Source organism: Vitis riparia, chromosome 16 (assembly GCF_004353265.1).
Source record: "Vitis riparia cultivar Riparia Gloire de Montpellier isolate 1030 chromosome 16, EGFV_Vit.rip_1.0, whole genome shotgun sequence".
Lineage (NCBI taxonomy): Eukaryota > Viridiplantae > Streptophyta > Magnoliopsida > Vitales > Vitaceae > Vitis > Vitis riparia.
This window is the reverse complement of record NC_048446.1, coordinates 2,806,757-2,823,124: the sequence shown is the minus strand read 5'-3', so window position 1 is coordinate 2,823,124 and position 16,368 is coordinate 2,806,757. Positions and strand designations below refer to the sequence as shown.

Genomic DNA, 16,368 nt, shown 5'->3' with positions numbered 1-16,368 from the left:
TTGACAACAACTATAATGCTAGGATGACGATCAGATATCAGACACAAGACTTTTCTTTGTGTTACTCTAACTCTGATACATGCCAAAAACCAACTTCAACTATCTGTATTCTCTACTTTTGTAATGGCAAATGCAAGTGGACACAATTGGTTATTACCATCACATCCCATAGCAATCAGCAAAGTCCCTTTATATTTTCCATAAAAATGTGTCCCATCAATACTAAAAACTGGTCGACAGTGAGCAAACCCTTTAATAGATGGAGTGAATGCCCAAAAAACACGCTGAAAAATTTCTTCATTCGGGTTGTTTCCAGGAACCATTTTAGAATACATAATGCATCCAGGATTTGACTGCTCCAAGGCAAGGAAGAAACGAGGCAACTCTGCATAAGACTTGTACCAATCACCAAATAATCGAGTCATTGCTTTCCTTTTTGCCTTCATTGCTTTTTGATAACAAATTTGGTAACCAAATTGTTCCGCAACAACAACTTGAATTGCAGCAATTGTAATGGTCATTTTTGCCTTCACCAATGTTTCAATATACTCAGATACAAAGCTAGAATCCAATTGTGAATGGTCTTGATTAATACATGGATTGACACATGTATGAGGACCTTTGTACTTTGTGATTCTAAACATACTCGTATCTTTCACTATCATAGCCCTTAGTTATCATTGGCACTCTGGTGCTTTTTTACATTTAAGAACTAACACACTTGCATTTGATCTATAAACAGTAAACTCTTGGTGCGCCTTTATGGAAAACATCTTCACAGCATGTTGCAACACATAGGTTCTCTCCTTGTGGAGGTATGTGAGATTATATATGTTTTTTATTTTCCATTGTATTAATGTTTAGTGGATATTTTTTGTGACTTTAATTAAACTTTTAAAAATTACATTTTATAGTAGACTTTTTGTAATTAATTTCATTAACTAATTTTGTAAAAAGATCTATATATGACAACTACGACTTAAGAGTATACTATTATTTCGATAAAGATAAATTTTTCATAATACAAATAAATTAATATCTTAAAAAACAAAAAATTAAATATTTTAAATTAATAAATTATACAATTTTATATATTATTTATATGTTATATAAGTTTATTATTTTAAGATTATTAATTTATTAATAAATAAAACATTCAATTATAATATCTACTATTTATTAATTTATGTTTGTTGAACTAATACTAGATTCTTAAGTTTAAATATAAATAATTTATTATTAAAGAATATATTTTTAATTTCAATAATATATTGTAATTTAATAGTTTTTAATTAAATTTGAAAGTAAAAAAAAAAATTATAATTGAAATCTTAGTTACCAACTACGGCTTAAAAGTATACTATTATTTCGATAAAGATAAATTTATCATAATACAAATAAATTAATATCTTAAAAAACAATAAATTAAATATCTTAAATTAATAAATTATACAATTTTATATATTATTTATATGTTATATAAGTTTATTTTAAGATTATTAATTTATTAATAAATAAAACATTCATTTATAATATATTCTATTTATCAATTTATGTTTGTTGAACTAATACTAGATTCTTAAGTTTAAATATAAATAATTTATTATTAAAGAATATATTTTTAATTTCAATAATAAATTGTAATTTAATAGTTTTTAATTAAATTTGAAAGTAAAAAAAAAAAATTATAATTGAAATCTTAGTTACCAACTACGGTTTAAAAGTATACTATTATTTCGATAAAGATAAATTTATCATAATACAAATAAATTAATATCTTAAAAAACAACAAATTAAATATCTTAAATTAATAAATTATACAATTTTATATATTATTTATATGTTATATAAGCTTATTATTTTAAGATTATTAATTTATTAATAAATAAAACATTCATTTATAATATATTCTATTTATCAATTTATGTTTGTTGAAGTAATACTAGATTTTTAAGTTTAAATATAAATAATTTATTATTTAAGTATATTTTTTAAATTTCAATCATAAATTTTAATTTAATAGTTTTTAATTAAATTTGAAAGTAAAAAAAAAAAATTATAATTGAAATCTTAGTTATCAACTACGGCTTAAAAGTATACTATTATTTCGATAAAGATGAATTTATCATAATACAAATTAATTAATATCTTAAAAAACAACAAATTAAATATCTTAAATTAATAAATTATACAATTTTATATATTATTTATATGTTATATAAGTTTATATTTTAAGATTATTAATTTATTAATAAATAAAATATTCATTTATAATATCTTCTATTTATCAATTTATGTTTGTTGAAGTAATACTAGATTTTTAAGTTTAAATATAAATAATTTATTATTTAAGTATATTTTTTTAAATTTCAATCATAAATTATAATTTAATAGATTTTAATTAAATTTGAAAGTAAAAAAAAATATATAATTGAAATCTCAGTTATCAAATGTGACTTAAAAGTATACTATTATTTCAATAAAGATAAATTTATCATAATACAAATTAATTAATATCTTAAAAAACAACAAATTAAATATCTTAAATTAATAAATTATACAATTTTATATATTATTTATATGTTATATAAGTTTATTATTTTAAGATTATTAATTTATTAATAAATAAAATATTCATTTATAATATCTTCTATTTATCAATTTATGTTTGTTGAAGTAATACTAGATTTTTAAATTTAAATATAAATAATTTATTGTTTAAGTATATTTTTTAAATTTCAATCATAAATTGTAATTTAATAATTTTTAAATAAATTTTTAATTTTAAAAAAAATTAACTAAAGTCTCAGTTGGCAATTGCGACTTTAGTTCAAAAATGAAGCCGTAGTTGCCAACTGCGACTTTAGTTCAAACAAGAAGGTATAATTGTCAATTACGGTTTTAGTTCAAAAAAGAAGCTGTAGTTATTAACTGCGGCTTTAATTCAAATATGAAGTCGCATTAATTCAAATATGAAGTCGCAGTTGTCAACTGCGGCTTTAACTAAAAAGACGGAAAAAAAAAAAATTAATGACATGATGCCTACGTGGCACAAAAGAGGCCAATTTGAACATAAGTTTCAAAAAGTGGTTAAATGTTACAATTTTTTTTAAAAAATGGGCCATTTTGACCCAAAACTCCCAAATCCCACACCCACCAATCACAGCCCTCCCAACTTTCCCTCGAGCCTTCACTGTCTACCTCTCTTTCCAGGAGCCTCCACAGCCGTTCGATCACCATCAGGAGCAGGGAGTTCGATGATCGGAGGGCGGGGAGGAGTAGTGGGTGGGTGGAGATGGGGGCTGTGGGCCGTTGATCTGGTGGGGTTGCTGGTGGTGGCGGTGATGGTGGAAGAGACAGTGGAGCTGAAGCTAAGCCACCATCTCCATGGGGTTGTGGAGAGAGTGAATGAGAGAAATGGGCCTTTTGTTGGGCTTTTAATGACTTATCCCACTGAAGAAATTGCTCTTCAAGTCTTTTGTTTCTTTGTTCCTAGCTCTGATTTTCCTTTGGTTCAACTTGCTGGTATGATTCTCTACTCTCTCTCACTCACTCTCTCTTCCCATGGTTCTTCCTGTTTGATTCCATTGGATGGTTGAAGTTTGGGGATATGTGGCTTATGGGCTTGGGCCCATAATTTAAGTAGCCCAAACAAAGCCCATGACTTGTGGAGAGTTTGGATGGCTCATTTGCATGGGTATACTCAATAAGGGTTTTTGGATATGTTCTAAAGTAATTTTAATGAAAGAGCTTTTAACTTGAAAGTGGGCACTTAATAGAAAATTAATACTAAGATTGTTTCTTTAAAATCGTGATTTTAGCTTTATCTTTAGCTTTAAATTTTATTCCCAACAAGGGAGGAGTTATTAGTAGTATTTGGGCTTGGACCAACTTAGGCCCATAATATGCGTTGCCCAAAATTGGGCCCATAAGCTGTTGCAACTAGAGTCTTTCTAGTTGGGATGTGTCTCTTACATAGTGGGTGACGATGGGACTGACTACAATAGCGTTTGTATATATGGGGTAGTGCTTGGGCTTTTATGGGTTGGGCTCAGCCCAAACGTGGCCCATGCTTTGTGGAGCCCCAAGTGTTCCATCTTTGATTGAATGAACTAAGAATGCCATGTGTATAAACGTTGTAGGGGCAGTTTTGGGTCCAAATGGACTGTTTAAAGGCAGCGTCTGGGCGTGGAATGGGCTGAAATTGACCCAAATCAGGCAAATGATTTGAGTAGCCCAAACTAGGCCCATAATTGATTTTAGCTTATGCTTAAAGTTATTTAGATTTAATAAAACTTCTACTTTTTTTGAAAATTATGGCTTCGGTTTTGGTTTCAGCTTTTAGTTAAAGTAAAAAAAACAAAAGCATTCCAAATTGCGCCTTGAAATGTTGTAGATAGAGAAACGGGCTAATTCTAAAGAGATAGCAGTTGGGCTTGGACAGGTTGACGTAGCCCAAAAGTGTTCTTAGTTTGGGCATCCTGAACAAGGCCCATATCTTGGGCCCTGGGTTCCTAATTTGGATTCCTTAATTTCTAATGTAAAATGGAAAATTTTTATTAAAATTATTTTTGTAATTAGTAAATGAATTTTGTGAAAAATAAGATTACTTGAAATAAGAATCTTGAGGATCAATCAAATATTAAGAAGAAACAAGAAGCCATCAAAAGATTTAAAGAAAATTTCATTAAAGAAATCTTTTCAAAATTCCCTAAATACATTTTGGCATAGGAGTATAGAGAAAAGGATATTCACACTAAGGCAAGACCAATTCAGATAAATCAAGAATTACTAAAATATTGCAAAAATGAAATTCAAGAACTTAATAAGAAAGTCTATAGAGTTGTTATACATTTAATGTTAAAAAACAAGTAGAGTTGGAAAGAAGAACACCTAGGCTTGTAATTAATTACAAATCTCTTAATGACACATTAAGATGGATTAATGAGATGTTCTATTCCTAAATCTTCTCCAAAGGTTAGTTAAACCTTAGATGTTCACGTAAGTTTGATATAAAAATTAGGATTTTGGCAAATCCAAATTGCTTAAAAGGATCATTATAAGATAGCTTTCACCATACCTTTTGGACCTTATAAATGGAATGTCATGCCCTTCAAATTTAAGAATGCACCCTTAGAATTCTAAAATATAATGAATAAGATCTTTAATTTTTCTTTTATATGTATATAGAAATTCTCATTGTTTATATTGATGATGTTTTAGTATTTGTTTCATCCATATAAAAACATGAGAAACATCTTAATAAGTTTATCCAGATTGTCAAGGAAAATGATTTAAGTTTATTAGCCTCTAAGATCAACCTTTTCTAGACTAAGATTAGATTTTTAGATTGTCATATTTATCAAGGATTTATAACTTCTATTTAGATAACAATTCAATTTATTGATAAGTTTCCTTATGAGATTAAGGATAAGAAGCAATTACAACATTTCTTAGGAAGCTTTAATTATGTTATAGAATTTTTCATGGACATAAGTCATATTTGTGCAACATTAAGATAAAGTTAAGACCTTGTCATGTCTTAGATAATCTTAAAGCCTTTAAGATTGTTAAAGCAAATGCTTCAAAAATAGGCTATGGTGGAATTCTTAAGCAAAATGATGGTGATAAGGAAAAATTAGAATAGTTCACCACAGGGATTTGGAACAAAGCCTAACTCAATTATAACACTATCAAAAAAGAAATTTTAAACATTGTGCATCTAAAAATTTCAAGATAATCTTTTCAATAAAAAGTTTTTAGTTTATGTTGACTACAAATCAACACAATTAATTCCACAAAAAGATATTAAAAATATAGCTTATAAACATAGTCTCACCAATGGACAAGAAATTATAAGTATTTTTATTTTTATTTTTAGATGGAATATAATAAAGGAGAAAACAACCTCATTCATAATTTCTTGACTCATGAATTTTCATAGGATTCATGAAATCATAGCACCTGAAAGTGCAACTTAGACCTCCAAATTAATCAACCCAATCTTCTAAGAGATGTTAGAGCTATTTAAAGCATTCTAAGTAATCATCTAACAATTCAAGTATCAGAAAACTCCCTTGGAGTATTAAGGCAAAACTAGAAGAAGAAGTAAAAACATTGCTTTTTGCTAATATTTTTCTCCTTGTCGTCCTATTCATACCATTCAACTTTCCAATAAGTTCTTAACACTTTATCATGACCTTTCAAACCATCCTAAGATCCTAAAGACCACTGACTTCCCAACCATTTAAGAGTCTTAGATCTTTAAATAGGTTGCTTAGTCCTCTTCCTCTCGAGAAAGTTGCATCAAGTTCTACTTCATGTTTAAGAAAACAAGTTGTGGAATTTGCAAACCCTATATCAATTTCTTTAAAATCTCACTTATGGCTAAATAACAAATGGAAAATAATAAAATTAAAAGTCTCATTCATTAAGCTGATTGCTTTACTTGAAATATGTGGAGGATTTTGAAAGATTTAGAATTAATTTATCATATTTGGAATCAATTTTCCAATTAGAGTAAAACTTCAATAAAAGAATATTCAATAAATTAATAACCTTATTTAAATAATAAAACCTTCTAGTCCCATACCAAACAATATTAAAAATGCGTTTGGTAGTGATTTTAGGAAGTATTTCTGTCTTTCTAACACTTGAAAATTTTCATCTTTCAAATATTAAAGATACTAGAAACACTTCCTAGAATAACCGTCAAACGCATTCTAAAAGTTCGTTTGACAATGATTTGAGAAAGTGTTTTGTAACATTTTTAATATTTAAAATTTTTTATCATTCAAGTATTTGAAAGACTAGAAACGTTTTCTAGAATCACTAGCAAATGCACTCTAAGTATTGCTCCAAGAATCACTTCATTCTTTAAATTTTTTAAAATGATCTTTAAAATTTTACTAAACACCTAATTTTTTATTAAAAGTATTTTTTTGAAAATGACTCTCAAGTAGACCCATGATAAGTTTGATGAAGCAAGATGTATTGCTAATATTATTCTCCTAAGGTTTTTTTTTTTTTTTTTTTGGTCCATAATTGAGTAATGCATATCAAACTCACATTAATAAACCCTATGCCCTAAACCCCAAACTCCAATGACACCAATATTGTAAAACTTTCCTTGTATAATAAATGAAATTCGGTCAAATGATAATACCAAATTCATCATCATTTTTCTCACATAAATTATCGTATACTTTTGTTGTGACTTTGCCTTTTTATGGTACCTTCAGCTAAATGCAGGTATAACTGTGCAACTTCTTATTGACACATTTGATGTTGTGGGAATCGTTCATTATGGGATTGCTGGAAGCACTAATGATTCCTTGCTCATTGGTGATGTTAGTGTCCCCAAATATGTTGCCCAAACAAGTTCCTGGAAATGGAAGGTATTAGCTGAAATTAACTTCACTTAACACAAAAAATGATTAACCATCAAGAATTGTTTTGAAGTACATGCAAGCGTATTTCATTTTTCCAACTTTTTATTATTCTATCGATTAGGGTTTAAGGTTCGACATTTTTCTAACAAGTAAAGAAAATTATGTATCGAACCAGAACTAGAAGCTATAGTCACACCACATTTGGTGACGTTTAGGTCACGGTTTTAGAGAACCATGACTATAAGTTTTAACTACAATTTTACCTTTTTAGTCACAGTTATAAAACATGACTAAAAGTGTTACTTCTTATAGTGCGCAACTTTGACTAGCTTAAAAGCCAAAAACAACCTAAGTAATTGCAAGCACATTCCTTTATTACTAGAATTTTTAGATTTCATCACTCTCTACTGTTTTATCAACTATTTGTAATGGTTTGAGCCCCAAGCATATCCTTTTTTCCAATGTTTGAATTTCATAGATCTTTATTATTGTAATATTTAGGATTATAATTTAGGGTTTACGGTTTATTTATGATATTTTTTTAAAATAACTAATCATTAGGACCGGTTTTGAACTATATATAGACATATTTCCCTTTTTGTTCATATTTAAATATTGGATTGAGGGACATTTTTTCAAAAAATGTTTCATTACTCTTTAGTACTAATATTGATTTAGGGTTCATGGTTTTGAGATTTTTTTTTTTTTTTTAAATGATGAGGAAGCTAAGTTACTAACTCTATAACTATCAAAATTTGCCTCTTATTTAAGGCATATAATAAAATCTAAATCATTGAATGAGGGTACAAACAATGAACCAAGGCACCAAATAATGAGACCATGTAACAATGTGACCAAGTATATTATAGTGCAATTTGATTGATTATGCTTTTCGGTATAGTAGCTAGATCCAAATGATAAACCATTGGAACTGGTTTTAAACTGCAGGCATATTTTCTTTTTTCAATGTTTGGATTTCATCTCTCTTGGTCATTGCATGCATGGCGTCTTAACTTTTTTCTAATAGGTTCTTGGAAGTGGAAGAGTCAAAGCCTCAACCATTAGAACTGGTTTTGAACTATGGACATATTTCTCTTTCCCCATTCTTGGATTTCATCTTTTTTATATTGGATTGGGTTTTGGGTTTAGAGTCGGGTTTAGGGTTGACATTTTTCCAACTGAATACTGATGTTTGGTCACGCATAGAAATTCAAATCAAAGAAAGTAGCATTACTCGAATTGAAATTTGGGGACTACAACTTACCGATCAAGGGAGAAAACCTTTTGGCAGAAATAGAGTTTACGCAGGTGCAGTTATACTCCACCGGTCGGCCAATGCAAGAGCTCTTCTGGCTTGAAACCGATCCAAAATGGTTCAACCTGGCCACTCAACTTCAAGTTCACCATCTTCTTCAACTCTTCAAACTTTCGCTTGATAATCTGAACTACCATTTATGGTGAATTCAGGCCTGTTTCCAAGTGAATTCACCGCTATTTTCCATTTCCCAGGAAGTGGATTTGTAGCAGTGCTTAAAAGAGACATTGTATATCGGAAAAACCAAAAGTTGCATACGGATTGAGAGGTTCTTCTGCAGATATATTCGTCGATAATGCAGCATACAATGAATTCCTTTTCAAGACCTTAAACATCTCGACTGTGGATGAGGAGAGTGCTGCTGTTGTAATGGTAAAACAAGTGTTATATTTGGGAAGTATTTTCAAAATCAGTTTTTGAGAATAGTTTTTTAAAATTGTTTTAACAAAAGTGTATTTGAAAACTAAAATGTTCTTAATCTATTTTTCATACTTTTAAATATGTTTTAACAATGACTTAATATATTTAGTGTTTTATTTTTAATCATTCTTTATATTTGTATTATTATTATTTTTTAAATAGTCATTAGAATGAAAACAATAAAAAAAACAACTAAGCCTCTTTGACAACAGTTTTAGAAAACAAATATCTGTTCTTCAAAAAAAATATATGTTCTTCAAAACAAAAAGATAGGAGAGCATGTTTAACGACTAGAAAAATAAAAAAATGGTTTTCTATTTTTAAAAATAGAAATATGATATTTTCATAAAACATTTTTTATTTGTTTTCAATTGTTTCCATTTATTTTCTTATGACTTTTTTTTTTTTTTTTTTAAAATTATATTAATATAGAAAATGACATTTAAAGTATATTTAAAAATATGAAAAATAGAGTAAAAACATTTCAAGATTCCAAAGAGATTTTTGTTCTATAAAATACTATAGAATAATTTTCAAAAATTATTTTTTAAAACTGTTTTTGAAAACATTTCCCTAATAAGGCTTAAAAGATGCTCTCTTAAGCCACTATGCTTTTTATTTTTGGTTGTTCAAGAGGTTTTTTGGATATTTGTTTTAAAAAACAGTTGCTAAATAGGCCTAGGGTTTTCTTTATTAGCTTAAGCTCTATAACCTTTGGAATGGTTGATATCATGTGCAAGCGTCTATGTCCAATGGAGTGCCTAGTGTTGTTTTTCGGGGCATATCGGACACAGCTAGGGGTGGAGGAACACTATCATCTTCAATATTTTCTTTGGCAGCTACAAATGCAGTTAGGGTTGTGGTTGAGTTTATTGGTTTGCTGGGTAGGGAGGGCAAAGTTCATGATCACTGAGCCTTCATTGCTACATGTATGGTAGAACTGAGATTTTCTTTCCCCGGAAAATGTACTATATTAGAATTATTCTTTTTTTTTTTAAGGAATAAGGGTAAATTAGTTTCTATTTCTTTGATCAGATGTATATAAACTTTAACGATGTTATACCTATTTTTTAAGAGTGTTGATGATAAGAAACCCTATATCGGAGTAAAATTGAATTTTATGAAATTTCTTATTTATAATGTTATTGAAGAGAGTTTAATCTCGTACACTACTTTCATGGATCCAACTATATTCCACTATTATACTTGTTTAAATGTCTGCTTTATGTAAATAAGATGCAAAAAAATGATTTCTAAAAGTGAGTTTCATTATTCATGTGAGAGCAACATCACCATATTTTGAATGATTGTCAAACAACATGAAAAATGATGTTTTATCTTGATTTATGGAAAAACATTATGGAACCACTCTATTTCCAACCTATTAATTACTGCATATAATGCAAACACAACTACTGGAGCTAAGGTACTATTTGAATATTGTTTTGTTAAAACAGTTTTCGAACTCAAGAAACATGGTTGACAATTTTTTGAGAATTTATTTTGACAATACATTGTTTTTAAAAAATAAATTTTAGGTATTTTCAATAATTCTTATTTATTTTTTTTTTTGTAGAATATGAGTAACAATTGAAAATATGGAGAATACATCAAAAAAAAAATTGTGTTATAGATAGTACTTTTCATGGAGAATGAGTCGACATACCTATATCTCATATTTGAGTTCCCAAATAAAATTTTATTCTCAAAACAAATTGAAAACTATTTTTTAAGAAATGTTCAATATAAAACTATTTTTTAAGAATTGTTTTCGAAAATATTCACAAACATGCATTTATTTTTTTTTAAGTTAGTTTTTTATTTTTAAGTTACAAATAATTTTAAAGAGAGAGGTTGGAAATGCTTATACAAATTAATTAATTTTGTAATTAAGAAATAAGTGAGGAGGAACTAGAAATGCTCATGGCCAACAAGAGTTTATTTTTAAACGTGTATAGGTCTTACTTAATCATACATCACCCTAATCGGTGGGATAGAATTCAAGAAATGCGATAATATGTAATCTTCATTCAACTGTAAGCATTGATGTCGTGCACACTCGAGAATAAGAATTTTGAGTCAAATTAGGCCTTGAACCAAATAAAATCTACATTGTAGGCGTGTTTGCAAACTATTTTCCAAACTAATCCTCTCCATTTTTTATTTTTTAAATTATTTAGAAGTCTCTATTTCAAATTACGGTTTTAGTATGAATTTAGAAATAAGAGTTCTAGTATAAATTCCAAGAGACCTCCCTTCTTGTTTTAAAATACTATTCAACCACTCTTCAACCATTCCTTAATTTCTTCAACTCCAACTTTTAATTCACTTTCTGCCATTTTCCTGCCATCTGGTCTCACCAACCTTGAATTCAATAGCTTTTCAACTTTCTCTCCAAGTTGAAGCTTCAAACGAAGCTCTTCGGTTTTTGGAAAGTCGCAATGGGGAGGCTATTTCTTGTTGAATCTGATCAAACTCCTAAAGCTAGTTTCTTCTTTGTCGCATATGCCAAGCTCTCGTGGCCTTATCCCCATAATTCTCTCAGAGTAACCTCTGCTTCTCTAGTCATTTTACTGTCTAAAAATTTCTAAGAAAGAATGCCTTTGCGTCTCAAATCTTTAGATTCTTGAGGGTTTTCCGGGCTTTATTTCTTGGAATTATTCAAGAACATTACCATGAATTCATAACTAATGCTATTTATTTCTATTTCTTGTATTGTTTTTTAGGTGGGTTGCCTTTTGAAACATGGCATCACATAGTTTCTTGTTACTTTGAAAGAATATTAGTTCTTGAATTAGATTGAAAGTATTTTTCTGTTTTCGATTTTAAATTTCCTAGGAACCAAACATAACCTTAATATTATGTGTTGACTCAAGAATCCAAACGCAGATCTCATCTTCAGTATTGGGATGGAACACAGCAACTGAATGCAGACACACTTCCTGATGCAATTGCGAATCCGCAGAGCTAAGGCCCAGGCCAAGATGTTAACATGGACATAAACTATGATCCCCACTTTATGGAGAAACGAAAAAAATTGAAGTAGAAGAGGAATACAAAATTTATAGGGACAGTTCAATTAGAAGAAAAATAGCATCCTGAAGTTTGTCTGCATTGAGTAGCTGTGTTCCATCCCAAAACAGAAGATGAGCATGGATTATTCAGCCCTACTCATAAGAATAAAAAAGTAAATACTGAGGCATTTGTATTTATTATTTTATTATTGCACTAATTTTGAACAACTTACAACTTAAGTAGAACACTTTGTGAGTGTCTGGTAAACCAAAACTTAATAATTTAATTTAAGTTATAATTTCAAAGAAAATTGAGAAGTTAGGTAAGGGAATTTTTGGCATGTTTTTAAAATTTGACGAACAATAAGAGACACATGATAGAGCAAAATAACTCATACATCAGGATGGAAATATAAAGAACGAAGAAACATAAGATGTTCCGGGACCTAATAGCTATATTTATTTATGCCATAATATATATATATATATATATATATATATATTTGTCGTATTATATAATGTTATCAATTATCTCTCATCTATGGAGGTAGCCATGATTGACTGAACCCCATTAAAACTTTATTTGCTTTTATGTGTGAATTGTTTTATTTTTATGTTTGTTTTGTTAATTTGTTCATATTGATGTTTCTGCTATCTACTGCTAGTCTATCACCTTCCTTCCCAAGATGCATTTGTTACCTCTAGTAATCAATAAGCAACATGATTGTAGAAATGGTGGTAATAATGTGATGGGAGATTACAATTTTGAGTAGTAGCCTTCCCTATCTATAATGATATAGCCAATGGGCAACCCAAGACATCGATTTTTTAACCAAGTAGGCAGAAAAATAGGAAAGCTATGTTTGGTTCCCAAAAACTATTAAGAAAAATGATTTTCTTATAATTGTTTTCATTATGGAAAACACAAAAGAAAATCATGCATAATTAAAATTAATTAGAGATTTGTGAAATTTTAAATTATTTAATCTTTATATAATAAAGGAAAATAAGTTAAATGAGTTTTAAAAAGTATATAAAGACAATTTATTAACTTTAAATCTATTTTTTATTTCCCTTCACTTTTTGTTTCCTTATGCTTTTGCTCACTATTTTCTTTCTTACTCATTTTCCCATGAATTTTTTGAAACCAAATACAATCGAAGTATTTGCAATTTTTCCATTAAAAAAATCCACACATCCAATAGGTTTTTTTTTTTTTTTTTTTTTTTTCGTGAGTGTAATTCAATGTTTCCCTAATTTTGAAATTTTCATAATCATCACTGGTTAGTAAGGAGAAAAAAATGTTAGCAAAAAATACCAATAAAATCATGTTCTTTCCTTTAGACTATGTTTGGATCCCATAAAAATACCAAGGAAAGAAAAAAAAATGTCAAGGAAAATGATATTCTTATATTTGTTTTTACCATGAAAAATATAAAAGAAAACCAAATATAATTAACATTCTTTAAAAATTTATATATCTTTATATTATTTAATTTTTATATGATGGGGAGAAATAAGTGAATTGAGTACGAAAAATCATATAAAAATAATTTATTGACTTTAAACCTAATTTTTATTTTCCTTCACTTTTTCTTTCTTTCTACTTTTTTTTTCTCTATTTTCTTTCCCTTACATTTTTCCTTTAATTTTTTTAGGAACCAAACATAATCTTATAATTGCCAAGAACCAAGTCGAGCCTTCAATATTTTTATATACATTTCCGTAGTTCTTGAATCAGGCCCAGTTCTAAATTGTTACCTAATTCAATATGTATTTTTCAAAATACAACCCACCTCAAAAACAATAGAAGAAACAAAAGTAAATAACATTAACTATGCATTCATGGTAATGTCCTTGAATAATTCCAAGAAATACAGCCTGAAAATCCTTGGACAATTTAAAAATTTTAGATAGTAAAATGAGTAGATAAGCAGAGGTTGTTAATCACAATGTGATCTTGACATATTCAACTGCAGTAGAAACTGGCTTCATGAGTTTGATCGAATTCAGCAAGAACATGAAGGTACTATCCATAGTACAAAAAATTACGAAAGTATTCTCCATATTTTTAATTGTTATTCAAAATATTCTACAAAAAAAATACCTTAATTTTTTTTTTTTAAAAAAAAAACATATTTTCAAAAAAAAAAAAAGTGTCTAACATGTTTCTCTAGTTTGAAAATTGTTTTCAAAATCAATTTTCACATATGACCTTAGCTTGGTTGGTTGTATCACGTTACATGCAATAATTAACAACTTGAAAAAAGAGTCATTTCATAATGTTTTTCCATAAAATCAAGATTATTATTAAAATAAAAAGGATAATAATCCTTATTTAGTTATATTAGAACTAATTTTTTTCTTTTTAGGAATGAGGGTAAATTAATCTTTATTTCCTTTTATTAGGCCTATTTAAACTTTAATGGTATTATACCTATTTTTCAAGAGTATTCATAATAAGAAACCTTATATTTTCTTTTCTTCCTTTTTTCTTTGAATCATTTTTGGATTTCACATATTCTTCAGATGATCAGTTCATTCCATCATCTTCAACTAGGGTTGGGATAAGATCATTGATGGAGGAATCACTTGGTTTTTAGATCATTGATCAGATGGATCAAAGATTCAAAGGATAGTATTCTCTGTTCAATATGTCACTATTGTTATTAGGGTTGTTAATAATATCTATTCTTGAATTTTTTTGGTGAAAATTTTTTGTTTGGAAACCAAGAAAATTCAGACATGTGAGAGTGGTTAAACTTTCATGGGGCTTGACATATTATATTATTCACATTGTTGAAGTGTTAATTAATTAATAGGGATGAGGATAAAGTACTGGCCATTGATGATTATCTTGAAGAATCAAGGTTTTAATTTTTTTGTAGTCTATGATTTGACCCAAAAGCTTAGCGAGACTTTGATCTTTATGCTATGTTTGGTCTTGAAAAATTTGAGAGAAAATGTGTTGAAAAGAAATTAAAGTTAATCAACTTTTTTAACATACATGTAATTAAAAGTTCTGAAGTTGTTTTAGAGTGTAGATATGGCCGTCAACTGGGTAAACTTAGAACTACTCTAGAACCATTCTTGAATTCTGTTCTTAAGAACCATAGTTGGGTGGGAGAAAGCTAGAACCATATTTTCATATATGGGATTTGTAATGGTCAACATTTGTTGTTTTGGGTCATAGATAGCAGAATAGTGTTGCATGGGATGCAGAAGCTGGAAACAGGGTCTCTGGAATTGTTGAAGAAAGGAGTAGAATGTATTAGAGACGGTTATTACAAAGCATCATAAGATTGTCACAATAAGTGCCTAGGAAGCTTGGAAGTTTCTAGAATCAAGAATTAGCATGAACAACAAATCGATCACTTGCATGAGCGATTGTATTAATGGTGAAATTTTGTGGAACTATGAATTCGTGAATGCTGATTGCTTTTACAGTAATCAAATTGTTGATTTGTCATGAATCTTAGCAAAGCAAGTACAAGTTTGAAAGTAACCATCCTCGAGATAGGAAATGAGCCCCTAACAGTGGCTGTAATTTGATTCCCTGATTGTAACTTTGAAAGTACAAGAATTTGGCTGATTCTCAAGGAATGAGGCAGCGTTGATAGTGTGGATCTGAAATCTGCATAATGCTTCCCACTTCAGAAAACTTCACTTCTAGGCCAACTTTGTTGGTTCTGGAGTTTATGCATCTTATCCAATTTAAATTCTAATGTATCTCAGTATTTCCTGTTCTTCAGATTCAAGGACTGTGATGGCGATTCTTGGTAAGCTTATTTTCTATCCAGTAGTTTCATATCAAGCAACCCTTTTGGTTTTCTTCATTAGGACCTCCTGAGTCCAGTGGAAACTTCACTTTTGAGAAAATCTGTCATAAATTTATTCATCAGCCTCCTTTGAGTTCCTTTGATTCATTCTAGCACCTAAAAATGTGCAGGACCTGCTGACCTTGTCGATGATGTAACAGGCGGACTGAAGCTTTTGTAATAGCTGGTGGCTGCATCTTGAGATTTATAGCTCACGATGTTTGGTGCTGTAATACGACCCGCATGGTCAGTGTAGTTGATTCTAATACAGGGTCTAAACCCGATTTTCGCATTAGACCCTATCATAAGCTTTACTTAAGTGTATGTTTACTTGGTTATTACCAACATTTTGTGATGATAATGATGATAATTTTGTTTAGTAGCCCCATTTGGGACCACAGAGTTAGATC

At 28.9% G+C, this 16,368-nt stretch overlaps 1 protein-coding gene across 1 annotated transcript; it reads left to right on the top strand.

Annotated features, from left to right (window-relative positions):
• Nucleotides 1–3,116: 3,116 nt before the first annotated feature.
• Nucleotides 3,117–16,139, top strand: LOC117933957 (bark storage protein A-like). The gene is made up of 7 exons (XM_034855543.1): nt 3,117–3,525; nt 7,252–7,397; nt 8,598–8,789; nt 8,929–9,103; nt 15,334–15,408; nt 15,893–15,919; nt 16,090–16,139. The coding sequence occupies exons 1-7, from the start codon at nt 3,117–3,119 to the stop codon at nt 16,137–16,139; spliced, it is 1,074 nt and encodes a 357-aa protein (XP_034711434.1).
• Nucleotides 16,140–16,368: the final 229 nt, after the last annotated feature.